This window comes from Ananas comosus, linkage group 15 (genome assembly GCF_001540865.1).
Source record: "Ananas comosus cultivar F153 linkage group 15, ASM154086v1, whole genome shotgun sequence".
NCBI classification, from domain to species: Eukaryota; Viridiplantae; Streptophyta; class Magnoliopsida; order Poales; family Bromeliaceae; genus Ananas; species Ananas comosus.
This window is the reverse complement of record NC_033635.1, coordinates 649909-671151: the sequence shown is the minus strand read 5'-3', so window position 1 is coordinate 671151 and position 21243 is coordinate 649909. Positions and strand designations below refer to the sequence as shown.

Below are 21243 nucleotides of genomic sequence, written 5' to 3'. Positions count from 1 at the left end.
ACATGGTATAAGAATGGTATATCATGAACCAGTGCAACAGGTGTAAGCAATACTTCTTTCATTTTCCAATATTAAATAATAATAAAATCTAAAGAAAAATTCCCTTAAAAAAGTTAGAAATGTCAAAATCAAATGCATTTGAGGGTTGAAATGAAACGTCGTAAAAGTCGGGGGCAAACGGTGCAATTTACCCAACATGTTTTATCATTTAATCCAAACCCCGCCTCTTCTCCCAAAACCCCGATCATAATAACACAACCATGCCCTAGCTTCCTACTTCTGGGTATTTTCCTTCTCCTCGCCCAAATCTTTTCCCCCTCTCCATCTCCGTCCCCGCCGCACCGCCGCCGCCGCCGCCGCCGCCGCATCCGCCATTATCGACACCAGGTAACACCTTCGTTTACAGCTTCGCTGTATAGTTACTCGTTGCTCGATTAAGGGGGGTATGTAGCTCGGGTTCCTCTCTTCCAGGGCATAATATAGCTCAAGAGCCATGCAAAAGATAACCTTTCGAGATTCCCGAATCAGCTTCATAGATTTCATAAATCTGAGTAAAACCTAGAAATAAGGGGGGTGTGCAACTTCTCAAAGGTCCGATTTGTGTTGTTCTCTGATGATGTTATGAGCTATTTCTTTTTGTATGATTTAGCTTGTATTTGAGAGGTTTGGCAAGCTCTATTCGGATGTGTAAACATGTAGATGTTGCAACGTAAGAAGTGCGCGAAATCATGTCCTTTCTCAGGGGTTAAATAGCAAAACTAGGCTGCAAACTTCTAGCCAAGTCTCACGTCGGTCCTCGAGATTTCAAGTTGGAAACATGACACCCCTAACATTTCAAAGTGCTTCGCTTTAGTCCTCTTAGTGGAAATATTATCACGCCATTTGTATCCGCGGGCCGCCCGTCCGTCTTATTCTTCCATGCCAACTGTCCGGTTTTTAACTGGAGGAAAGGCTGCAACCCTTGAGATGCTTATGATATTACGAATCTAATATATCACACTATCGTAAATTGTTCAATGCCATCTAAATGTATAACACGTGCAAATATGTTATTGTTCTAAATTGTTCTGAGCTTGGTTTAGTCTTCATGAACTAATTTAATACTGAAATACCTTCCTGTAATTTCAAGATGTTTATATGAGAAACATTGATGTTAGATTGCATTATGTCCGAACTATACGAGCTACTGTATCTAAAACATCTTATAAATATGGGCAGCGTATGGAGGAGAGTAATTCACTCCGCGACTTATATTTACTTGCTTTTACCTTTATGGTTTGTTGGGACTAGGCAACCGTAAAAAACGAAAATAGTTGCTAGATAGAGGAGAACAGAGTAGATTTAATATTTTGGGATTTACTATCGTCCAGCGAAGACAGTGGAAATGGTCCCAGGGGCGATCTCTAGGCAAAGTTTTGTCATAATTAGTATGCAAAATGCATGTTCTTCCTGGACAAACGGGAACTAGTTGTTAAACAATCACCTCCAAGGCATTCTCTTTATGATTTTTCCCCCCAGAAAATCATCTCTCGAGGAAATTTTATGGGGCTGAAAGCTGATACCTTCTTCTGTTTGGATTGTTAGCAGAATATAAAAATGGTGTTCCTTGAGGTGGAAATGCCGTGGAACGTGTTGATCTCACCAGACCAACTCAGCCCAAAGGGCCTCTTGCTTCAGAAAGCTATAATAGTGCGGCTGTTAGAGGACATAGCAAACAGAAAAGCATCCAAGGAGCACGGTTACTACATTGCAGTAACTGCCCTCAACTCCATAGATGAAGGAAAAGTCAGAGAACTCACCGGAGATGTTCTTTTCCCTGTCTCATTCAATTGTCTTACGCAGAAACCTACTAAGGGCGAGATCTTAGTCGGCTCAGTCGACAAGATCCTTAAGCATGGGATATTTCTGAAATCTGGACCAATAGATAGTATATTTCTATCGGAGAAGATGATGAGAGATTACAAATATGTTGCCGGAGAAAATCCGATGTTTCTAAGTGAGAAGCACTCGAAGCTGGAAAAGGACACAGTGGTGCGCTTCAAGGTTCTAGGTTTGAAGTGGTTGGAAGCAGATAGGCAGTTTCAGTTGCTTGCGACTTTGGCAGGCGATTTTCTCGGGCCTATATGAATTTAAAGAATGATTGGAAAGACTAATGGCTTAAAAAGTTTGGTAATTGGTCAATCTTAACTTGATTTCGACCGGTCTAACTGCTGGAAATCGAATTTTATTGTAAATTTTTGTTTTGGATATCAATTACCTGTGGTGAACAATTTTGATGATTAGATGTTAAAAGTCTTATGCAATGTGACTTGTAAGTTATTACGAGTTATTACATTGTATTGTCTTTGATTGCTTTCCTCGTCCAATTATTATTGCCCTGCAACTGGCTCATTGTGTATCTTCTGATATGTGGTTCTCTTCTTAGGTTGATTCTAGTTTTGTACATGATGTTTGGCAATCATCATTGCCTATTAAAATGGACCTAGTTAGCAGAAAAATTCACGGGGTGTGATAGTTACACACAGTGATGTTTTGTCAGAAAGAAAAAAGAGAAAAATAAACGTTTTTGGTCTTATAATCTGTGGATTTGGGAATTTTGACTCCCTTCAGGGGTTGCTTGGTTCCATCTAAAATTGTGAAAAAAAATTTTGCTCAAAAAAAATTTGCGGAAGAAAATAAAATTTAAGCTCTTTAATATTTAATTTTAGGAATTTTTTTTAATGACGGTCATTTGGTTGAAAAAAAAAATTTTAAAAAATTATTTAATATTTTTTTATGATATATATTATTTGGAAAATTTTAAAAATCCTTCTATGATTTCGCACTTTTTTATTTTAATACCTTCTGATTTAAAGTGTATCAAGTTAGTATCATGTGGTTTCGCATTTTCTCACTTTAGTACCCTGGAGTTTAAATTGTATCGAGTTAGTAAACTATGATTTTATTTTTGTACCAAGTTAGTATTCTGTGGTTTTATTTTTCTCTTAATGAAATATTAAACCACAGGGTACTAAAGTGAGAAAGTGCGAAACACAAGGTACTAACTTGATACACTTTAAACCACAGGATACTAAGTGAAAAAGTGCAAAATCATATGATATTAATTTGATACACTTTAAACCACAGGATACTAAAGTGAGAAAGAGTGAAACGACAATAGAGGTATTTGAAGTTTTTCCTATATTATTTAGATATAATAATTATTATACTATATATATTATATTATAATTTATATTTACAAATTAAATATATTTAAAAATTATATTATACAATAAACATATAATATAATATATACTAGTTATATCTTTAGGGATAGGAATAGACTCTTATCCCCTTTATACCCAAACGCTAATTTTTTATCCGAGAATAATAATTCTCGGTTATTTCCACCAACACCTTCATTTTCTATATAAAACTATCTAAAATTCTTCTTATCGTCCAAACACTATTTTTTTTTCCCATACTTGTACCTATCCCTTTAATAGCTAGTTCTTGCTTATATCCGAACCAAACGGTACCTAAGAATATTAATAAATAATTATATATTTATAAATAAAATAATATTTTTATATAAAAATAATATACTATATGTATAATAAATAAATAAATAAATATATATATATATATATATAGATATATATTACAAGTCAACGGAAGACACCTTCGATGGCAAGCAAACAGGAAAAGATGCCATCGTTGTGTGTTTCTTTTTGTGCCCACTTCTAATTCTATCCACGAACAAAGCTCATCAGCATCATACAGTAATCGCTGATTAATTGGAGCAATAGTGATTAGCATAGAGGATGCAACGTTGGTCTATTTCTCGGTACACGCTTTGGTGCCTATAAATTAATTAGAATTTTCGAACCTTTCTTTACCGTCTATTGCTTCTTCTTCTTTCGTCTCCCTTCTTCTCGTACCTTCCCTTCCCAACGAAGTAATAAGTTGTTGAACCCCACCCTTTTCCCCTCCCGAAACTCGTCTCGTCGCCTCCCTCCTATTCCTATTCCTAGGGCTAGGGTTTCGAGATGCGCACCCCCAACCCCTCCTCGTCCTCGAGCGGCTACGGCTCGGTCCCTCGGCGATCTCGTCTCCCGCTTCAAATCGCAGGGCCACGCCCTCATCTCAGCGCAGCGCCCATGGGCGGAGCTTTTCAGCGGCCCCGCCGCGTTCTCCCCACCCAAATCCGCCGCCGACGTTACCCGCCGCCTCAGCCGCAACCTCGTCTACTTCCGCGGCAACTACGCCATCGCCTTCCTCCTCGTCCTCTTCGTCTCCTTCCTCTCCCACCCCGCCGCCATGATCGGCTTCGTCGGCCTCTGCGCCGCGTGGTTCTTCCTCTACTTCTCCCGCGACGGGCCCCTCGTCCTCTTCGGCCGAACCCTAGACGATAGCGTCGTCTTCGGCGCCCTCTTCGCCGCCACCGTCGTCGCCCTCCTCTTCACCGACGTCGTGTGGAGCGTCGTCGGATCCCTCCTCGTCGGAGCCGCCATTGTCGGGCTCCACGCGGCGCTGAGGAACACCGACGACCTCTTCATCGACGAGGACGAGGTCGCCCGAGGTGGATTAATCTCCGCCGTTTGATGCGATCCAGCTCCGGATTAGGGTTAAGGTTACGGTTTCTTCTTCATATATAAGAAAAGATAATTTGGAATTTGGGGATTTTGGTTTCAATCGTTGTTGATTCTTTTGTATCTCTATATAAACAGTTAATTTGGCTTGCTGTATTACTACTGCTATTTGTGAATTTGGATTCGGGGAATATTGTTTAACAGCTTTATCTGTCTATGCTGAAAAGCACATGTTAACGATGAGTTTTGATGTTGAAATTGTTTTAATTATCATGAATCTTGCAAATTTTACCTTTGATAATTTGGTTTCACCTTGCATTTAAACCACATGTTAAGCAGCATTTCAGTAAATTAATACGCAACTCAATAGTCCAAAACCTCATTCGAAACAAGATAATTTCACATGGTGTAAGGTCTTTCGTAAGAAAAGCAATTAGATGAAAACCTAATCTTCAACAGCAGATACAAGAGTCGTTTTCCAATAGATTTATTCATCAGTGTTTGCAAACAAAAGTCCACACAAAAGGGCACGACAATACTACACCACACTAAACCACTCTGTAGTGATTGCAGGCCAGTAAAGTTTTCGGTCTGAATATTTTCAAAAGGAAATCTTAATACAGAAGTTACAGAAGTTAGCATGAATCAACCAAAGAATACACGTTGAGCTACTCTACCATTAACAACATTGAGCATGTGTGAAGTCATATACAAACTCAGGCATATGTTCATAGATAAGCATGCATCACACTGAGCATAAGGTGTGAACATGCTAAATGTTCGTAGAAAAACATGCATCCATGCTCTCATAAGCATATATATATATATATATATATATATATATATATATATATATATATAGTATGCGATATACATGCCATATATCGTGTTGTATCCGCTAGATAGGCACTAGATCATCCTGTATCTGAAACCAAATTAGCAGCAAAACACACGACATTCATGTGATGCACAATAGTAGTTCCTGACATACACAACAAAATCATTAATCTCCCAATAATCCGCCTCGGTACATACATTTGATAAACTAAGCTACTAAAGAATTATAAACATAAGAAATCAGAAAGGCAACTGAATGGTGTTTGAGAACAACATTTCACTCCTAGTTAAAATACTGCAGCTTTCCTTTCACCACATCCGTCAGCTTCTTCTGAGCATTTTGTTGTATATTGCGGCGAAGATCAGAAGAAATGGAATCGATAGCAGACACAAGATGACATTGCAGCGGACACAAGATGACATTGCACACAACACATCAGTCTTAGTTAAAATCCCGCAACCTTCTTTTTAACATGTCCATAGACTTCTTCCGAGCATTTTGCTGCGTATTGCGGTTAGCGAGGCCCCCAAACAACCTATCTGGTGAATCCTTGAATTTGTCACATATAGCGGCCACCTTTTTATGGTCCAGCACACCATAGTTTTCCTCCCTAATTACAGGATTCGTAAAGTTCTCAGGCTGATTACTGAGTAAAAGATTAACCAACTGCCTTGCTTCCACCAAACAATCCTTAAAACTGGTCTCTTTCCGCAACTCAGTCAGCCCTGCGCTATAAAACCTCTCATCCGCAAATGACTCCAGTACCTTGAGATCATTATCAATTCCTATTACAGCATTAAGATTGAACCTTTTCAAATTCTCACTGAGAAAAGCTGTTACAATAGAGTCCGAAATATGACTTAAAGCACCAACTCCAACCATATAAAGGGCCTCTAGAGGTAAAATTTGCTGAGCATTTGATACTAGCTCATCAAGGTAAATAACGACCTCATTCATATAATCATTCGCATGTTCTGAGGCTTCATCAACCGTCCAATTAATATTATTCATGAGCACCATATACTCATCCAATTTGGAATTCACTAAATTCGATAATTCATTATAGGCAGCATTGTGGGAGGCTTTCAAAACAGCTTTAGCGGCTAAGCCGGAATGAGGCCTGTCAACGAGCCGTCTAGGGATTCCGCAGAGTTGAGCAGCCAGAAAGAGAAATCGATCACAAGCACGTTCTAGAACTGCTATGTTTGCCGTAATTTGCATTGCCTGCGGCACACTTAAGGAGCAACTATGGATCGTATTCAGTAAAGCATCATTTAACACTTCAATTAACAGCTTGTCTAGGAACTTCCTCACAACATCGTAGAAGTTCATGGTACCTCCATAGGATAAGTAACTGACTGAGTCTCCAATGAAAGATCGCACTATACGACAAACATCGGGAACAGAAGAAGAGAAGGGTGCTATATATGGAAAAGCCGGCATTATATCCGAAGGCTGAAGATGGAAAGCTAATACATTCATATTATACTCATACTCTTTCTTCAACACCATCTGTTCAAATGAGTCATTTGAAAGGGCATCGATTATCTGCTTCCGACACTCATTCAAAAGATGCTCATGATACTTATCCCTATTATTATCAAGAATTTCGAGAAGAGGCGTGATTCGATAGCCATAACGCTTTAGTGTCTCACTTAGAAGAGTGAGAAAGTGTTTAATAAGAATAAAATGGCTCGCAGTATCCATACGAGAGAACTGGTCCTCTAAGACAGAAGTCATCTTAGCAATGGCCGTTTCCCATAATGTCTCGAGTTGACTTTCTGACAACAAACCACTTGCGGTTCGAAGAACTCGGTCCTCAATGAGGAAAAAGCCAGCTACTTGTGCGAAAAACGGCTGATGGGATTCAAGAAAATTCTGTGCGGAAGAAATTTGTAAGTCTGAATTCAGTTGCATAAGCCGATTCTTGTAGTAGTATTCGCAGAATTTTTCCCCAAAACCAAGGCAAGTGTGGATATGGTGCGCACGGTAAACGGGTGAGAGATCGAATTCTAAAATCGAATCTTCCTCAATATGGTCGACATCCAATGTGTATATAAACTCACCAACCCCCGAACGATTTTGTTCTTCAGCCTCTCTCTGGCGGGCTCGCATTTCTTCATCTCTTTGTCGAGCTGAGGAGGCCTGCCCTATGGCCAACTGCCCAATCTCTTTTGCCGTGCTCCTTATGTGCACAAGCCAGTCGTTGAACTCACTACAAACTTTCTTCTCGATATGGAGCTTTATTATTGGTATCTGTTTCTCTATCATTCTCCTAAGGGCCTTCAAAGGAATTGAGTGTAAACATTCCTTTTCAATCAAGTCCAAAGTTTTCAACACAGGGTAAAACCGGCCCTCTGACATGTTTTGATTGCACATAATGCATAAATTGGATACCCACAGACAAGCCTTTAATGTCTTTATAGCCTCGCTTACATTCTTCTTGATCAAGTACAACTCAAGAAGTTCATCTAGCTTAAGAAGAAGGGAATTCGCCACCTCCTGCAACCGCAAGTTCTCGCTTGATAGCGTGGATTTGAGCTCATCGGCATCGACCAATACACCACGTAGCTCATCAACAGCGAGGATGAATTCCTCATAGTGGAGTTTGCAGAGCTCCTCGACCTCGATTTCTTTCTTCTTAACGATGTTTTTGAGATTGTGCAAGAGAACCTCTGGCTTGCCATACTTGAATGCTTGCCGCACGATCGGTCCCAAATCCTCACCGTTGGCAATTGACGCGGCTAGCCCTGCATCAATCCCCCCATCGCCGTTTTCTAAGGTAGTCCTTTTCTTGGATTGGGCATGCATATTTCAACTGCAATAGGAAATATGTAAGAGATGTGCAAAAGGTACTACATAAAATCGAACAATTTACAAAGACGATGAAGCTCGAACTATTATTGAACAAAATACAATTCTGTAGAGGCGAATAAATAAGAGTTAGTGCCATGAAAATCTCAACTTTCCTACATACATCTCACTGTATTTATCAAAGTGATAGTTTATTAGGCCCAAAAAAAATAATATAAATTATTTTCTCGAGAAAGCGCAGATATCAACAATAGATATTAAAGCTAGAGTAAGAAATGAAGAGCCATCCAAAAAAGGATTTTTTACAGTAGAATGAGCCTTTTCTTCGGAAGTTTATGTTACTTCATAGACTACTTTTGTCATAAAAACCCTTATCTTCACAAGCAACACGAAGTTCCTCCGCAGAAAAGAAGAAAGAACTCGAATGGACATTTTGACATACACCTACCATGCATTCCACCCTGTACATAATTATAGAGAGAAAAAAAAACCCAATCAAATTACTTCGTAAATAAGAGTTAAAAGTAAAACTCCTTATCGATTCAAATGAAGAACAACCCGTAGAGTCAACTCGACAAACACATAAAAGGGCCTACGAATCCAAACAAAAAAAACATCAAAACAAAGCTCATTCGTAGCCCAACAAAACAAAAATAGTAAAATAATACTTAAAACCATACAAAAATCTTACTTTCGAACTCACAGATGATTGAAGAGAGCGCGGGACTTAGATGGGATTCGCTCCGCGTCTAATTAGGGTTAAAAAAGATGGGGAAATGGTCTTCGTCGCACGCGATCTTAGTTTCGATCTTCTCTCTTCTCTTTGCTCTCCTCTCTGAGATTTCACGAGAAAGAAACGATTTTTACAGAGGAATAAAATTAATACTAGCTCTGTAGCTTCTTCGTTGTCGCGCGATTTTAGCGAGACCCGCTGATAGCTCCCTCTCCCTCGGACTGTTTCTTCGCTCGCTCTCGGAGATTTTCGACGGCTCACCAAACTTTGGACCCCGAGAGGGACCCAAACGGATCGAATTTTCTTTTCGGAGAGATCGACCCGACCCGTTTGGTCTTATTGGATCGTTTGGCCCGGCCCATTTGGGCGGGGCTTGGTTGGTCCTTGGTCGTACTTGGGTTTTCTAAGGCACTGGATTCGCCCAGTTGGTCTACTTGGTTAGGTTGTCGCAGCAATCCACAAAAGGCTCGAGTTTGATTTGGTTGTGGCCCTCTTCACTCGGACAAAAATTTTATGGGCATAGTCACTACGCGGATCGGCGCCACGTGACCGATCCGACGGATGTCTTTCTCAGTTATTTTTTCTCTCTCTAAAAACACAAGGCTTTTTTTTTTTTTTTCTTTCTTTCCATCCGTAGCCGTCGGATGGGCCACACAATGCCGATCCGCGTAGTCCCCAAACTATGCGCCCATCCGCAGGGGACTATGCCCATAAAATTTTTGCCCTCTTTACTCTTGTGGGTTTGCTACTAAGCCTACATAAAATAATTAAGCTTTGAACTTAAAGACCTCGTTACCAACCAACAAATTCTTTACCATTTGTGTTAGGAACAGTTAATAAATAAAAGGAAAAACTTCAAAAATCCCCCCGTGGTTTCACATTTTTTTATTTTAGTACCCTATGGTTTAAAGTGTATCAAGTTAGTACCTTGTGGTTTCTCACTTTATCACTTTGGTACCCTGTGGTTTCAATACCCCATAGTTTAAAAAACCACAGGGTACTAATTTGATACAAAATTAAAACCACATGGTACTAAAGTGATAAAATGCAAAACCACGGGATACTAACTTGATACACTTTAAATCACAGAGTACTAAAGTGATAAAGTGAGAAATCACAGAGATACTAACTTGATACATTTTAAACCATAGGGTACTAAAGTGAAAAAAATTGAAAACACAAGGGAGGTTTTTGAAGTTTTCCCTAAATAAAAATAAAAAAAAAATTGTAGATTTCGATTATTACAGAAGCGGAACCAAGTAAGCTCGGAGGTCGATGCTCTTGTAGAGCTGGGCCACCTGCAATTGCTCTGTCCAAAGAAGCAGACAATGCTGCGGTGAAAGAGAAACTTTTGACTGCTCTTAAAATTTTTTTTGATTAAACAGGGGTTCACCCTATTTGAAGATGAGGTACAGGAGTGAAATAGACATGGAGGCTTGCTCAACTGAGGCCACAAGGGTTGAGGACATCAGAAATAATACAAGGCAAAACAAACAAAACAAAACAAAACAAAACAAAACAGACTGCTCTTAAAGTTTTAAAACAAAATTTAGTAAAACTATCTCTCTGGTTTAATCTTATAACCTAAACCTATCCTTTGTTTTTTTTTTTTTTTTTTTTTTCGTACCACTGGCTTTAGATTTGTTTCCGTCGCTAGCCGCCAGCCCCAAACATCGTATCTTCATTGGCAATCCAAACATTGTTACGTAGCTTGCGCAGGGCTTATTTGTTTTTATCCGTATGTCAGGGAACTTAGAGAAATTCCTATGCAGCCCGAGTCACCTGGCCCAAAATCTGCTTAGCGATCGTTCGGGTAACGGGTTCGACGGGTTGGCCAAGTAGACCAAACCGCAACCCGCTGTGGGAAACTCAAGGGTCATGAAACTCATGCGATTATGGGTGACTCTTGAAGCTTTTCGCGATTTATGAGCGGTCATTATGTAGGCTCGTGTATGTAGGTGTAATAATGGCCGTGGTTATGTGTAGTGGGGAGTTGAAGAGGACCTTTGGTCTATAAATTGCTGGGGTTGGCTAAGCCATGGACACACAAGGAGGAGATGTGTGTTTTTGTTTGTGTTTGAGGTTGTAATTCTCATTTCTAAGTAGGTAGTACTTTAGTTGAGGAACCTCTTGCCTCGTTTCTCTTTGTAATTTCCCTTTGCATACTTAGTCGTAGGACGCGAAGGTCCGGGCTAGCAATATGGACAAAGGCTTGTCCTATCTTCGAGCAGAGTAAAGTGTTGGGCGCGCCGCACGGGCTTTTGCGAACGAAAACGCTATCGTGACAGTTGGTCATCAGAGCGGATTCGAGCGAGAACCATGTCGTCATCGAATGCGCTGAATCGTCGACGTTGGGGGCGACCTCCAGCAGGCCCCTCAAACGACCCGCCAAGGCAAAGACCCTCAGCGGATCACGCAGGGATCGATCGGGTCATTTGGAGGACCGCCTTAGTGCTGGTGGAGGACGTTAATCGCGAAATGCGGTGAAAGTACACCGAGATGGCGGATACCTTTTAACTCATTTCAACGAAGATGTCCACACATGGATGTAAAGCGTCGCTATGCCATGGAGACATTTCGATATGCGCAACTTGAAAGCCTCAACGCCAACAATGAAGAGTCGATGCACGAGGAGCGACAAGAAATCTGCATCGGGGAGCTTGTTGCTTGATCGTCGACAGAGGTCACGAGGACCTCAAGACAAGAGTAACGATCCTTGGAGGAAAGCGGGGTATCCCCTATTGGCGTGGCACGACCCAACGATGACGTCACGCTTCGAAGGTACTATCCGAAGCTCAAAAATTCAGGGGAACCCGCGACCGAGAAGGAGGATCGCAACTTCTCGTGCACATGGAGCCGCTAACTTCAGCGCTTGCGGCCCTGGGGACGCGAAGATGAGAAAGGCCGGCTGCATCCATGTACCTTGCTGATGACTGCGATGCTTGGTGCGTCGGCGTTCTGCCAGAAGCGAGAAGGGGCACAATGCAAATTGAAGACGTGGAGATTCTTGTGCGCAGAGCTCAAGGCGCAGTTCTTACCCTGAGCACGTCGATACCTTGCGAGGAAGCACTTCACGGGCTTCAAACACACGGACGCCTCAAAAGGAGTATGTCAAGGAATACTCCAAGTTGCAATGCTGTCATCACCAAGCATGGCCGGAGGAATGATCGGCCTTAATTCTTCTTCCTTGACGGATCCACACCTTGGGAGACAAGAGCTTGTGGGACGCGACGTCAAGACGTTGCCTCCGCAAATGCCTTGGCGGAAAACTGGCCGAGTACGAGCGGTGCGGATTGCAACTCGCAGACAAGACGCAAAGCGAGCAAGGCTTAAGGTGGAGAGACCGTCGGAACCAGAAGGACCGACAGGGGCCGCGAGAGGTCCAGTTGTGCCCGCGCCAAGAAATTGACGTGCTACAGTCTGCGGCGAGAACCATTGGGCGAAGGGACTGCCAAACAAGAAGAAGCTGATGCTGTCCAGACCGAGCAGGGCTCGAGGGCAGTGCTGAACGACGAAGATGGGCGCGTAGGCTCTTCAACGCGTTCAGGGCTGGCAAGCAGCAGAGCCCTCAACAAGGAGCTTTGTACATCGATGTGACCCTTTAACGAGGGCCACACGGAGCATTTGGTGACACGGGAGCCACTCATAACTTTGTTCTGACCGAAGTGGAGGCCAAACGGATAGGCCTTCCCCTTGGAGAGACTCTTAGCAGATCAAAGCCGTCAACTCTGAGGCCGCAACTGTTGCGGGCGTGGCCAAGGGTCGGCCATTGCGTGTGGGACCTTGGAGAGCACCGCAAACTTCACCGCTGCCACCCATCGACGACTTCCAAGTCATACTAGGTATGGATTTTTGGCTTCGTCGAAGGCGGTTCCGATGCCACACCTTGGGCCTTGAGCATCAGGATGGGACGGCGGCCCATGCATGCGGTCCTTAGCAAGCCATGGAGAAAACGGTAAGGCACCCAACCCTCTCTGCATTGCAGTGCGAAGGGGTGTGAACCGTGGTGAGATGACTTACCTTGCGGCGATCCGCGAGTTGAGCGACGAGGGCCTCGACGAGGCAGGGCCTTCCTGCAGAGATTGGGGCGGTCTTGGCAGATTTCCAGGATGTCATGCCAAAGGAACTGCCGAAGCAAGTTCCACCTAGACGGGAGGTGGATCATGCCATTTGAGCTCGAGCCAGGGCCAAACCGCGCGAAAGCGCCATTATAGAATGGCCGCCAGAGCTCGAGGAGCTGCAAAACAGTTGAAGGAGCTCTCGATGCGGGCTTATCGACCGTCAAAGGCAGCCTATGGAGCACCAGTTTTGTGTTCCAGCGCAAGAGCGACGGAAGCCTGCGGCTTGTATCGATTACAGAGCGCTCAACAAGTAATGGTCAAAAACAAATACCCAATTCCTGGTTGCAGATCTCTTCGACAATTGGGCGGAGCGAAAGTACTTCACCAAACCGACCTTCGCTCTGGGTATATCAAGTGCGGATTGCAGAAGGAGACGAGGAGAAGACCACTCGTGTTGTGACGAGGGTACGGGGCCTATGAGTCCTTGTCATGCCGTTCGGCTTGACGAAGCGCGCCAGCGACCTTCTGCACACTTATGAACAAGCTGTTCCACCCCTATCTCGATCGCTTGTGGTGGTGTACCTCGACGACATGCGTGGTATACAGAACACCTTGGAGGAGCACACATCGAGCACTTGCGAACGTCTTCCAAGTGCTGCGGGAGAACCAGCTGTTCGTCAAGAAGGAGAAGTGCATATTCGCGAAGGAAGAGGTGCACTTCCTTGGCACTGGATAGGCCAGGGCCTGATTCGCATGGACCAGCGGAAGGTGCGAGCCATCTGCAAATGGGAGACCCAACGACCGGTGTCCGAGTTTCGGTCTTTCCTTGGGCTCGTCAACTACTACCGCACGATTCATTGCTGGTACTCTGCAGAGAGCAGCCTCGTTGACGGATCTGCTGAAGAAAAACCACTCGTGGGTTTGGAACTCTCAATGTGCGGAGGCATTCGAGGACCTAAAGCGGACGGTGACGAGGATCCAGTGCTGCGACTACCCGACTGCAGTCGCCACCTTTGAGTACATACTGATGCCTCTGATTTTGCCATTGAGTTTTCCTCGTGCAGGATGGCACCCCGTCGCCTATGAGAGCCGCAAGTTCAACGACACGAGCCGGCGATACACGATCCAGGAGAAGGAAATGACCGCTGTGCGTGCATTGCTTGCGAAACCTGGCGGCACTATTGCGCTTGGAGCAAGTTTGTGTGTGCGCACCGACAACGTTTGCCACGAGCCTACTTCCAATCGCAAAGAAGCTGTCGCCTAAGCAGGCGAGGGCGACCAGGTGGCAGGACTTCTTGGCGGAGTTCGACATGGAGATGCCAATATAAGGCCCGGAAAGGAAAACCGTCGTGCTGATGCTCTCCAGCCGCAAGGCTGAGCTTGCAGCCGATTGTGGCAGCTTCAAGGGACGCCCGCGATCGACTTCGTTCAGGAACCAGATGAGGACCGTTATCGCTCAAAATCTGCGTGCCAGGCTTGTCAAGGAGGGCAAAACGCTGAAGATTTTTGGATGAGCGACGGGCTGCTCCTCAACCAAGGGGCGACGGGTGTACGTCGCAAGTGCGGGCAACCTTCGCCGCGAGCTATCAGGAGTGCCATGACTCCAAGTGGGCGGCACCCAGGTCAGAAGCGAACCCTGGCGTTGTCGAGGCGCCTACTTTTGGCCGCGGATGCACGAAGACGTGGAGGCTACGTGCGAACCTGCTTGTGTGTCACAGACAAAAGTTGAGCCCAGCGACCTGGCGGACTCCTCGAGCCTTTACCTGTGCCTAGCCGTCCGTGGGAGAGCATTTCGATGGACTTCATCTCCGCCTTACCAAAGGTGGGGGTGCTTGGGTCCATTCTGGTGGTGGTTGATCGTTTTTCCAAGTACGGGACCTTCATTGCTGCGCCGACCGATTGCACGGCTGAAGAAGCGGCACGCCTCTTCGTCAGCCACATCGTCAAGCTTTGGGGGATCCCCACGAGCATCGTGAGCGACCGCGACCCCAGGTTCACTGGCAAGTTTTGGACCGAGGTGTTCAAAATCTTGGGGTCGGAGTTGCTCTTCTCCACCAGTTGGCATCCACAGACCGACGGGCAAACTAAGCGGGTGAACGCTCTGTTGGAGGAGTATTTGCGGCACTATGTGAGTGCCAATCAGAAAGATTGGGTGCATCATCTCGATGTCGCCCAGTTTGCTTACAATTTGCGGCGCAGCGAGTCTACCGGCTGCAGCCCTTTCGAGTTGGCGATCGGGCGACAACCACTTGCCCCTCACACGGCTGCTGCGGGAGAGCAGTTCCGCAGCCCTGTTGCTCTTCAGTTTACCACTAACTTGCAGGAAAAGGGTGAAATTGCAAGGGCGAACTTGGAGAAAGCAGCACGACGGATGAAGAAGTGGGCTGACGAAAAGCGACAGCCTCGGGAGTTTGCCGAGGGGGACTGCGTGATGGTCAAGCTTCATCCGCAGCAGTTCAAAGCCTTGCGGAAGGTGCACAAGGGACTGCTGCGCAAGTACGAAGGCCCATATACCGTCGTCAAGCGTGTGGGCAAGGGGGCCTACAAGCTGCAGCTGCCCGCAAACCTCAGGATCCACCCTGTTTTTCATGTCAGCAGGTTGAAGCTGTACAACGAGGATGCGGAGGATCCGAGCAGAGGAGTGTCGCAGCGAGCGCCTCCGACCATGGTGACTTCGTTCGACAAAGAAGCGGAGTCCATCCTGGACACTCGACTCATTCGGCGACGTGGGGTCGTGCCGAATCCTGAGTACTTGGTGAAGTGGAAGAATCTCCCGTTTGGCGAGGCGAGTTGGGAGAAGGCGGACACACTTTGGCAGTACCAAGCGCTCATCGACGAGTTCCAGAAGCAGCGCGCGACGAGGACGCCTGCGCATTAGGTGGAGGAGGGTGTCAGGGACTTAGAAAAATTCCTATGCAGCCCGGTCCCTAGCCCAAATCTGCTTAGCGAGTTCGGGTTGAAGACGGGTCGAATCGGGTTGGCAAGTAGACACAAACCCAACCCGCTGTGGGAAACTCAAGGGTCATGAAACTCATGGGAGTTATGGGTGACTCTTGAGCTTTTGGCATTTATGAGGGATCATTATGTAGGCTCATTATGTATGTAATAATGGGTGAGTTATGTGGTAGTGGGTGAGTTGAAAAGGCACCTTTGGGCCTATAAATAGTGGGGTTGGCTAAGGCCATGACACACAAGAGAGAGTGTGTTTGTATGCTGTTTGTAGGTTGTAATTCTCATTTCTAAGTAGTGTAGTACTTAGTTTTTTTGAGAGAACCTCTGCCTCTTTCTCTTTGTCATTTCCCTTTGCATACTTAGTCGTAGGACGCGAAGGTCCGGGCTAGCAATAGGGACAAAGGCTTGTCCATCTTCGAGCAGGAAAGGTGGGCGCCGCACGGGCTTTGCGAACGAAAACGCTAAGTCTGTGACAGTAGGCTCTGTTGCCCACAGTTAGATTCTATCAAACAAGACCAAAACTGCGACATAATCACACACCACAAACAAATGAATAATATAAACCCCAAAAGAGGGACTATATATATATATAGAGAGAGAGAGAGAGTCCGGCTAGAATTGTATCGATAACCATTAACATCTTAACCGCACATTTTTTCATCCAAGTACTCAAAACTTAATTGCATCAATGACTTGATGTTATTAATAGTATTCCATCCAAATTCTATAAATATATAATGTCTTAGATTACACTAAGTTTATATGAGCTACTACGACCCTGTTCCCATTTTTATTACCATGAAAAAACCTTACAAATCGACCAATCATGAATGAACTGATACAACATTTTTCCCTCTTACTGCTCAACATCGACTTTCATACCAAAATTGTCAGTATCGAATAGCTAATGGGAATGAGATGAATGCGTTGTCCCCAACTTGAATCTGTTAACTGGATGAAGCCGCGAACAACTTGTAGGAGACTACAGAGGAAAAGTGTACATCCGAATGATGATCAATGAAAACATAACCACAAGAAGAGCATGTTCTTCTGAAGCAGGTAGGAGGTGATTTAATCTTTTCAATGATAATATGAAACTGTTCTGCCGTAAAATTGGGTACGGCTCTGTGGGCAATCAAGACCCGACGAGGCCTTTGTAGCGAGCATAGGCAATAATCAAGACAAAGAAAAGGGCGCAACCAAGTCCACCGACGAGGACCACCTGTTAATCAATTAAAAAAGAATGAAAAAGTAAGCCAAAAAATGAACACAAGTGCTGCCAAACATGCTTGTGTTGACTGATAAGTAAAGACCTACCCATTTGTAGACGTATGCATGGTTTTGATTCCACGAGTAGGGTAAATTCATCCCAAATATGCCGGCAACCAATGAGTACAAAGAGAGGGTTACAGTTCCTGAACTTAAGAATAGCTCCAACTGCCATAACAAGAACAAAACAAAATTTAAGACCAAAAACCACTCGTCAACTAACATTTCTTTTAAAAAAAATCCCTCTCCTACTGCTGGGCTAAGCCCCAGTCGGTAGAGTAAACAATTTCTAAAACTGCTGATGGACAAAACCAACTGCCGATGGACTGTCACCTGAATCAATTGATTTCGATGGTTGTCGAGCTGCATAGGCAAATTATCAAGTTGGTTTAGTATCAACATGTATTCTAGACAAGAACATCATATAAGAGCAAGACAAAGTGAGACCTGAATATTGATGTAGTCTTCTGTGTCATCAATATACTCACGCAGCTGGAAAGTGATTGAAGAAAAACTTATATGTAAGTTATCTAGGTTGAAGTTTTTGAATAAGAGACCTTAAAGACAACATGAAAAAGCTCATAATGCAGAAAGATCGCGCTTCAATTAAGTGGATTGCATTTTTTCAATTTTGTCCATGTAGCAAATGCTCTGAGACCCATTTTGTGAACATAGAAGTGTTGCCTGTGGACAAATGCATTATGCATTATGCGCTTTAGCAAAATGAGATGATAAGCTCATTTTAGCCTTAATTTATCCAATCCATTTCTAGGTTAGATGATCCCATCTGATGCTTGATCCCGATTAACCATATTAATCAGCTCACTAGAACATGCAATGAAAGTAGTTAATAGCTCAAGGAATACTTAATTTGATATTAGTTTCTGACTTACAGTGGTCAATTTGTTCAATGTTCCATCAATCTGCATGAAGTACGCCTGCAGAGATACAATGATATTTTTAGATTTGCATATAAAAGAAAGAATGGTATTCTTCTCTATTCAATCTTTATTTTGATATTGTACAAAGTAATGAACAAAGATGTGCTCTTTTGTAAACCTCAAGTAACATTTCCAACTCCTCGACATCATTCTCATTTCCATGTAATGTTACTGCACTTGCCCTGCTTGCCCGAGATATCTTTGAGGCTATTGTAGGTGAGGCAGGGTACCAACCGGATGCAGCAGAGCCGCTGACAGGAGAAGCAGCCCCGGCCATCTTTCTTGACAAGTAAAGATCTGCCATGTCGTCATCATCATCCAGTAATTGTTCAAGCTCATCTCTTACCTAGTGAGGATAGTATACTTGATGAGGCAACAAAAGACAGAAACCAAGACATTTAAACCAGACAGGGTATACCGTAAAATGAAATTTAGTGGTGTAGTTTTCTTAGACAAATATTAGTACATCAGGTCGTGGACATCAAGTTGCTTTCCTGCTGCATTAATTTAGCTCTGCTTATATGATGAAATTGCAAGGGACAAAGAAAGTAGTACAACCATCAAATTCTTCTTTGCATTAACCTGTAGAGCACACAACTCTAGACAACCTTACTGGAAACACATAAAGAATTTTTTTTTTTTTTTTTTGTCTATTTGCGGAGGAAATGTCTACATTCGTTTGACAAATAAAATCAAAAGTAGTCGGAAATTTAGTAGGGGAAAACACACCTTCTGGACCCGAGCAGTCAACCTTGTCATTGCACTCTTCAACTTTCTAACCCGATCCAAGTTACGGCTACTAATCTGCATTAATAATGCAATGGTGTAATAAGTAACAACTGCAGGAAATAACACCATATGCATTAATAATAGTAGGTAATATAAGATTAAGAATGAAAAGCAAGCCCTCACAAATTTATAGAAAATAGCTGTTTGATATGCAAGAAAAAAGAACAACAGCGAGAGAATATTTACTCACCTTGGAAGTTAGCTCATCCAATGCAGGGTAGGCAGCAGTCTCCAGCTCCGTGGTACGTGCATCAAGGAAGCTGCAGATTGCTTCTAAAGCAACCTCTAGAGCACGAAACTCGAATGGAGATTCTGCATTGTATAAAATGAGAACCTAAGGCAAAAATGTAGAAGTCTTCCAAAGATATAAAAGTAAAGGCCAACCCAGATTAAGGCACCTAAGCAACTGAAGGATTTCATTCTCATTAGATGGGGAGAAAAAAAAATGAAAAAGAAAGGAATGTGTCATTGGCAATGAAAGAGGAAGTTGAAAGTAAAAAAGCTCTTATTTAAAGCCAACATTTTTAGCTTATTTGTTCATTCTAACAGAATTTGGCTCACAGAACTTTTAAAATGAGGAACTTTTAAAGAAGCCGAAACAAAACCGAAGGAAAAAGAGAAAAAAGAACATTCCATAGGTATATACATATACAGAAATTTTAAAAAGCAAACTTAGGACTTTTCGACAGCAACCGCACAGAATTAGTAACTGCCTCATAACACTAGTATCTTCTCCTAACTTAGGTTCTAGAAAGGCCTAATTACCACATTGAGCAAAACAAAGTGAAAGTATGGACAACCTACCATCCTCCTCAGCAGCTTCTACATCATGTTGCTCCTTCCCTTCACCTTGTGCTTGGCGAGCACCACTAGCAGGAGGTAAGCGCCTGCGAAGCTCCTCAACTATTGGGATCACATTATCATCCGTAGGATCCCTAAGCAACACCTAATCCAGGAAAAGCACTCAATCCACGAACTCATCTTGCAACTCATTCGGAAAATCAAAGAAACCGTGAAGTGTTTCAATAACAAAATCTTCGAGTCCTCTCTTTGTTTCAGTTATTGGATCGGTAGACAAGCCTAACTTTTCCAAATAAAAATTCCAAAGCTTTTGAAGTGCCTTGGGCACTAAAACGAGGTATAAGATCTAATTTGAAACTTCCATATCTCCAGCATAAACAGCTTTATAGAAAACTTTATCGACTAAAAAGCTAAGAATATTTCACCAAATCGAACAGTTCTACTCAAGCATCACTTGTGCGGATAGCTCCGGCCAAGCAAAAAAGGCTCCAAGCAGGACAACTAAGTTTCTGAGCACTAAATTTGAAGTTCAAATTCAAACTCGCAGAGCAGTCAAATCGGCGTGAGTTCAATCGTACCTCATCAGCAGTGATGATCGCTTTAATATACTGCACCAGAAAACAGGGGGAATAAAAAAAAAAGGAGCAAACCAAAATTAGCAACAAATACTATCCCAAAAATAAGCACCATTAAACACAATCCAGTAAGAACACCAACTGATAACTGGGTTGAAGATCAGCAACACCTCGAGGTTGAGAACGATCGCCCTCTCCCGCCCTAAGATCGTGGAAGGGTACGACAACAGGGGATCCAAAATCCTCAGATCCCGCGCGTGGATCTCGACCCTGTGCATGATCGCGTACTTGTCCACGTCCATAATCGTCCCCTCCCCATTCGCATCCAACAGGATCCAGCTCCTCGCCGCCCCCGCCCCCGCCTTCTTCTTCATCGACCCCTGCGCCATCTCCACCGCCCCCGCCGCCGCTTCCCGCGCCATCTCNCCATTCGCATCCAACAGGATCCAGCTCCTCGCCGCCCCCGCCCCCGCCTTCTTCTTCATCGACCCCTGCGCCATCTCCACCGCCCCCGCCGCCGCCCCCCGGAGCTCACATCTCCCGATTCCCCTCCCCTTCGCCGGAGCTCCGAGCGTTCTTCTCCCCGGCGATCACATCGCCAGTGCCGAGGAAGAAGCAGCAGCAGCAGAATCGTCGCCTCCGAGCTCCTTTCCTCTTCGCTACAAACCGGGGGGTTCGGTTTCCTTCGAAGAATCTCGTTAATGGCGGGGGGAATCGAATTCGTTCTTTGGTCCGTCCCCTCCGTTTCCGTATTTATCGGGGTCGTGTTATTCGGGTACTTATTCCGGTTGGGTGGCGTGATTGCGAAGGGAGTTTCTATTCCGGGTACTTATTCCGGTTCGGTGGCGCAATGCAGTAGCGCTGTTGCTGTTCTCTCTTTTTCACGAGTTGCTGTTATT

At 44.0% G+C, this 21243-nt stretch overlaps 4 protein-coding genes across 7 annotated transcripts; 2 read left to right on the top strand and 2 right to left on the bottom strand.

The window, feature by feature from the left end:
- LOC109720944 (DNA-directed RNA polymerase V subunit 7-like) lies at positions 214–2366 on the top strand. The gene is made up of 2 exons (XM_020248312.1): positions 214–387; positions 1588–2366. Exon 2 carries the CDS (start codon positions 1597–1599, stop codon positions 2125–2127), a length of 531 nt encoding a protein of 176 aa, XP_020103901.1. The 5' UTR covers positions 214–387; positions 1588–1596; the 3' UTR covers positions 2128–2366.
- On the top strand, positions 3667–4782 carry LOC109721462 (PRA1 family protein E-like). The gene is made up of 2 exons (XM_020249116.1): positions 3667–3702; positions 3796–4782. Exons 1-2 carry the CDS (start codon positions 3667–3669, stop codon positions 4582–4584), a joined length of 825 nt encoding a protein of 274 aa, XP_020104705.1. The 3' UTR covers positions 4585–4782.
- Positions 5529–9199, bottom strand: LOC109721369 (exocyst complex component SEC15A-like). Of its 4 annotated transcripts, XM_020248954.1 has the most exons (3): positions 8915–9199; positions 8672–8684; positions 5529–8227 (listed from the first exon to the last, which is right to left on the bottom strand). In XM_020248954.1, the coding sequence occupies exon 3, from the start codon at positions 8218–8220 to the stop codon at positions 5851–5853; it is 2370 nt and encodes a 789-aa protein (XP_020104543.1). In that variant the 5' UTR covers positions 8221–8227; positions 8672–8684; positions 8915–9199; the 3' UTR covers positions 5529–5850. The 4 variants fall into 4 exon arrangements, with proteins under 4 accessions (XP_020104543.1, XP_020104541.1, XP_020104542.1 ...); XM_020248952.1 differs by lacking the exon at positions 8672–8684; XM_020248953.1 differs by lacking the exon at positions 8672–8684 and having other exon boundaries at positions 8927–9199.
- LOC109721383 (magnesium transporter MRS2-I-like) lies at positions 16646–20766 on the bottom strand. Its single transcript, XM_020248973.1, has 11 exons — positions 20515–20766; positions 20348–20377; positions 19773–19914; positions 19159–19280; positions 18909–18983; positions 18298–18525; positions 18132–18176; positions 17686–17730; positions 17572–17601; positions 17287–17406; positions 16646–17191 (listed from the first exon to the last, which is right to left on the bottom strand). Exons 1-11 carry the CDS (start codon positions 20764–20766, stop codon positions 17105–17107), a joined length of 1176 nt encoding a protein of 391 aa, XP_020104562.1. The 3' UTR covers positions 16646–17104.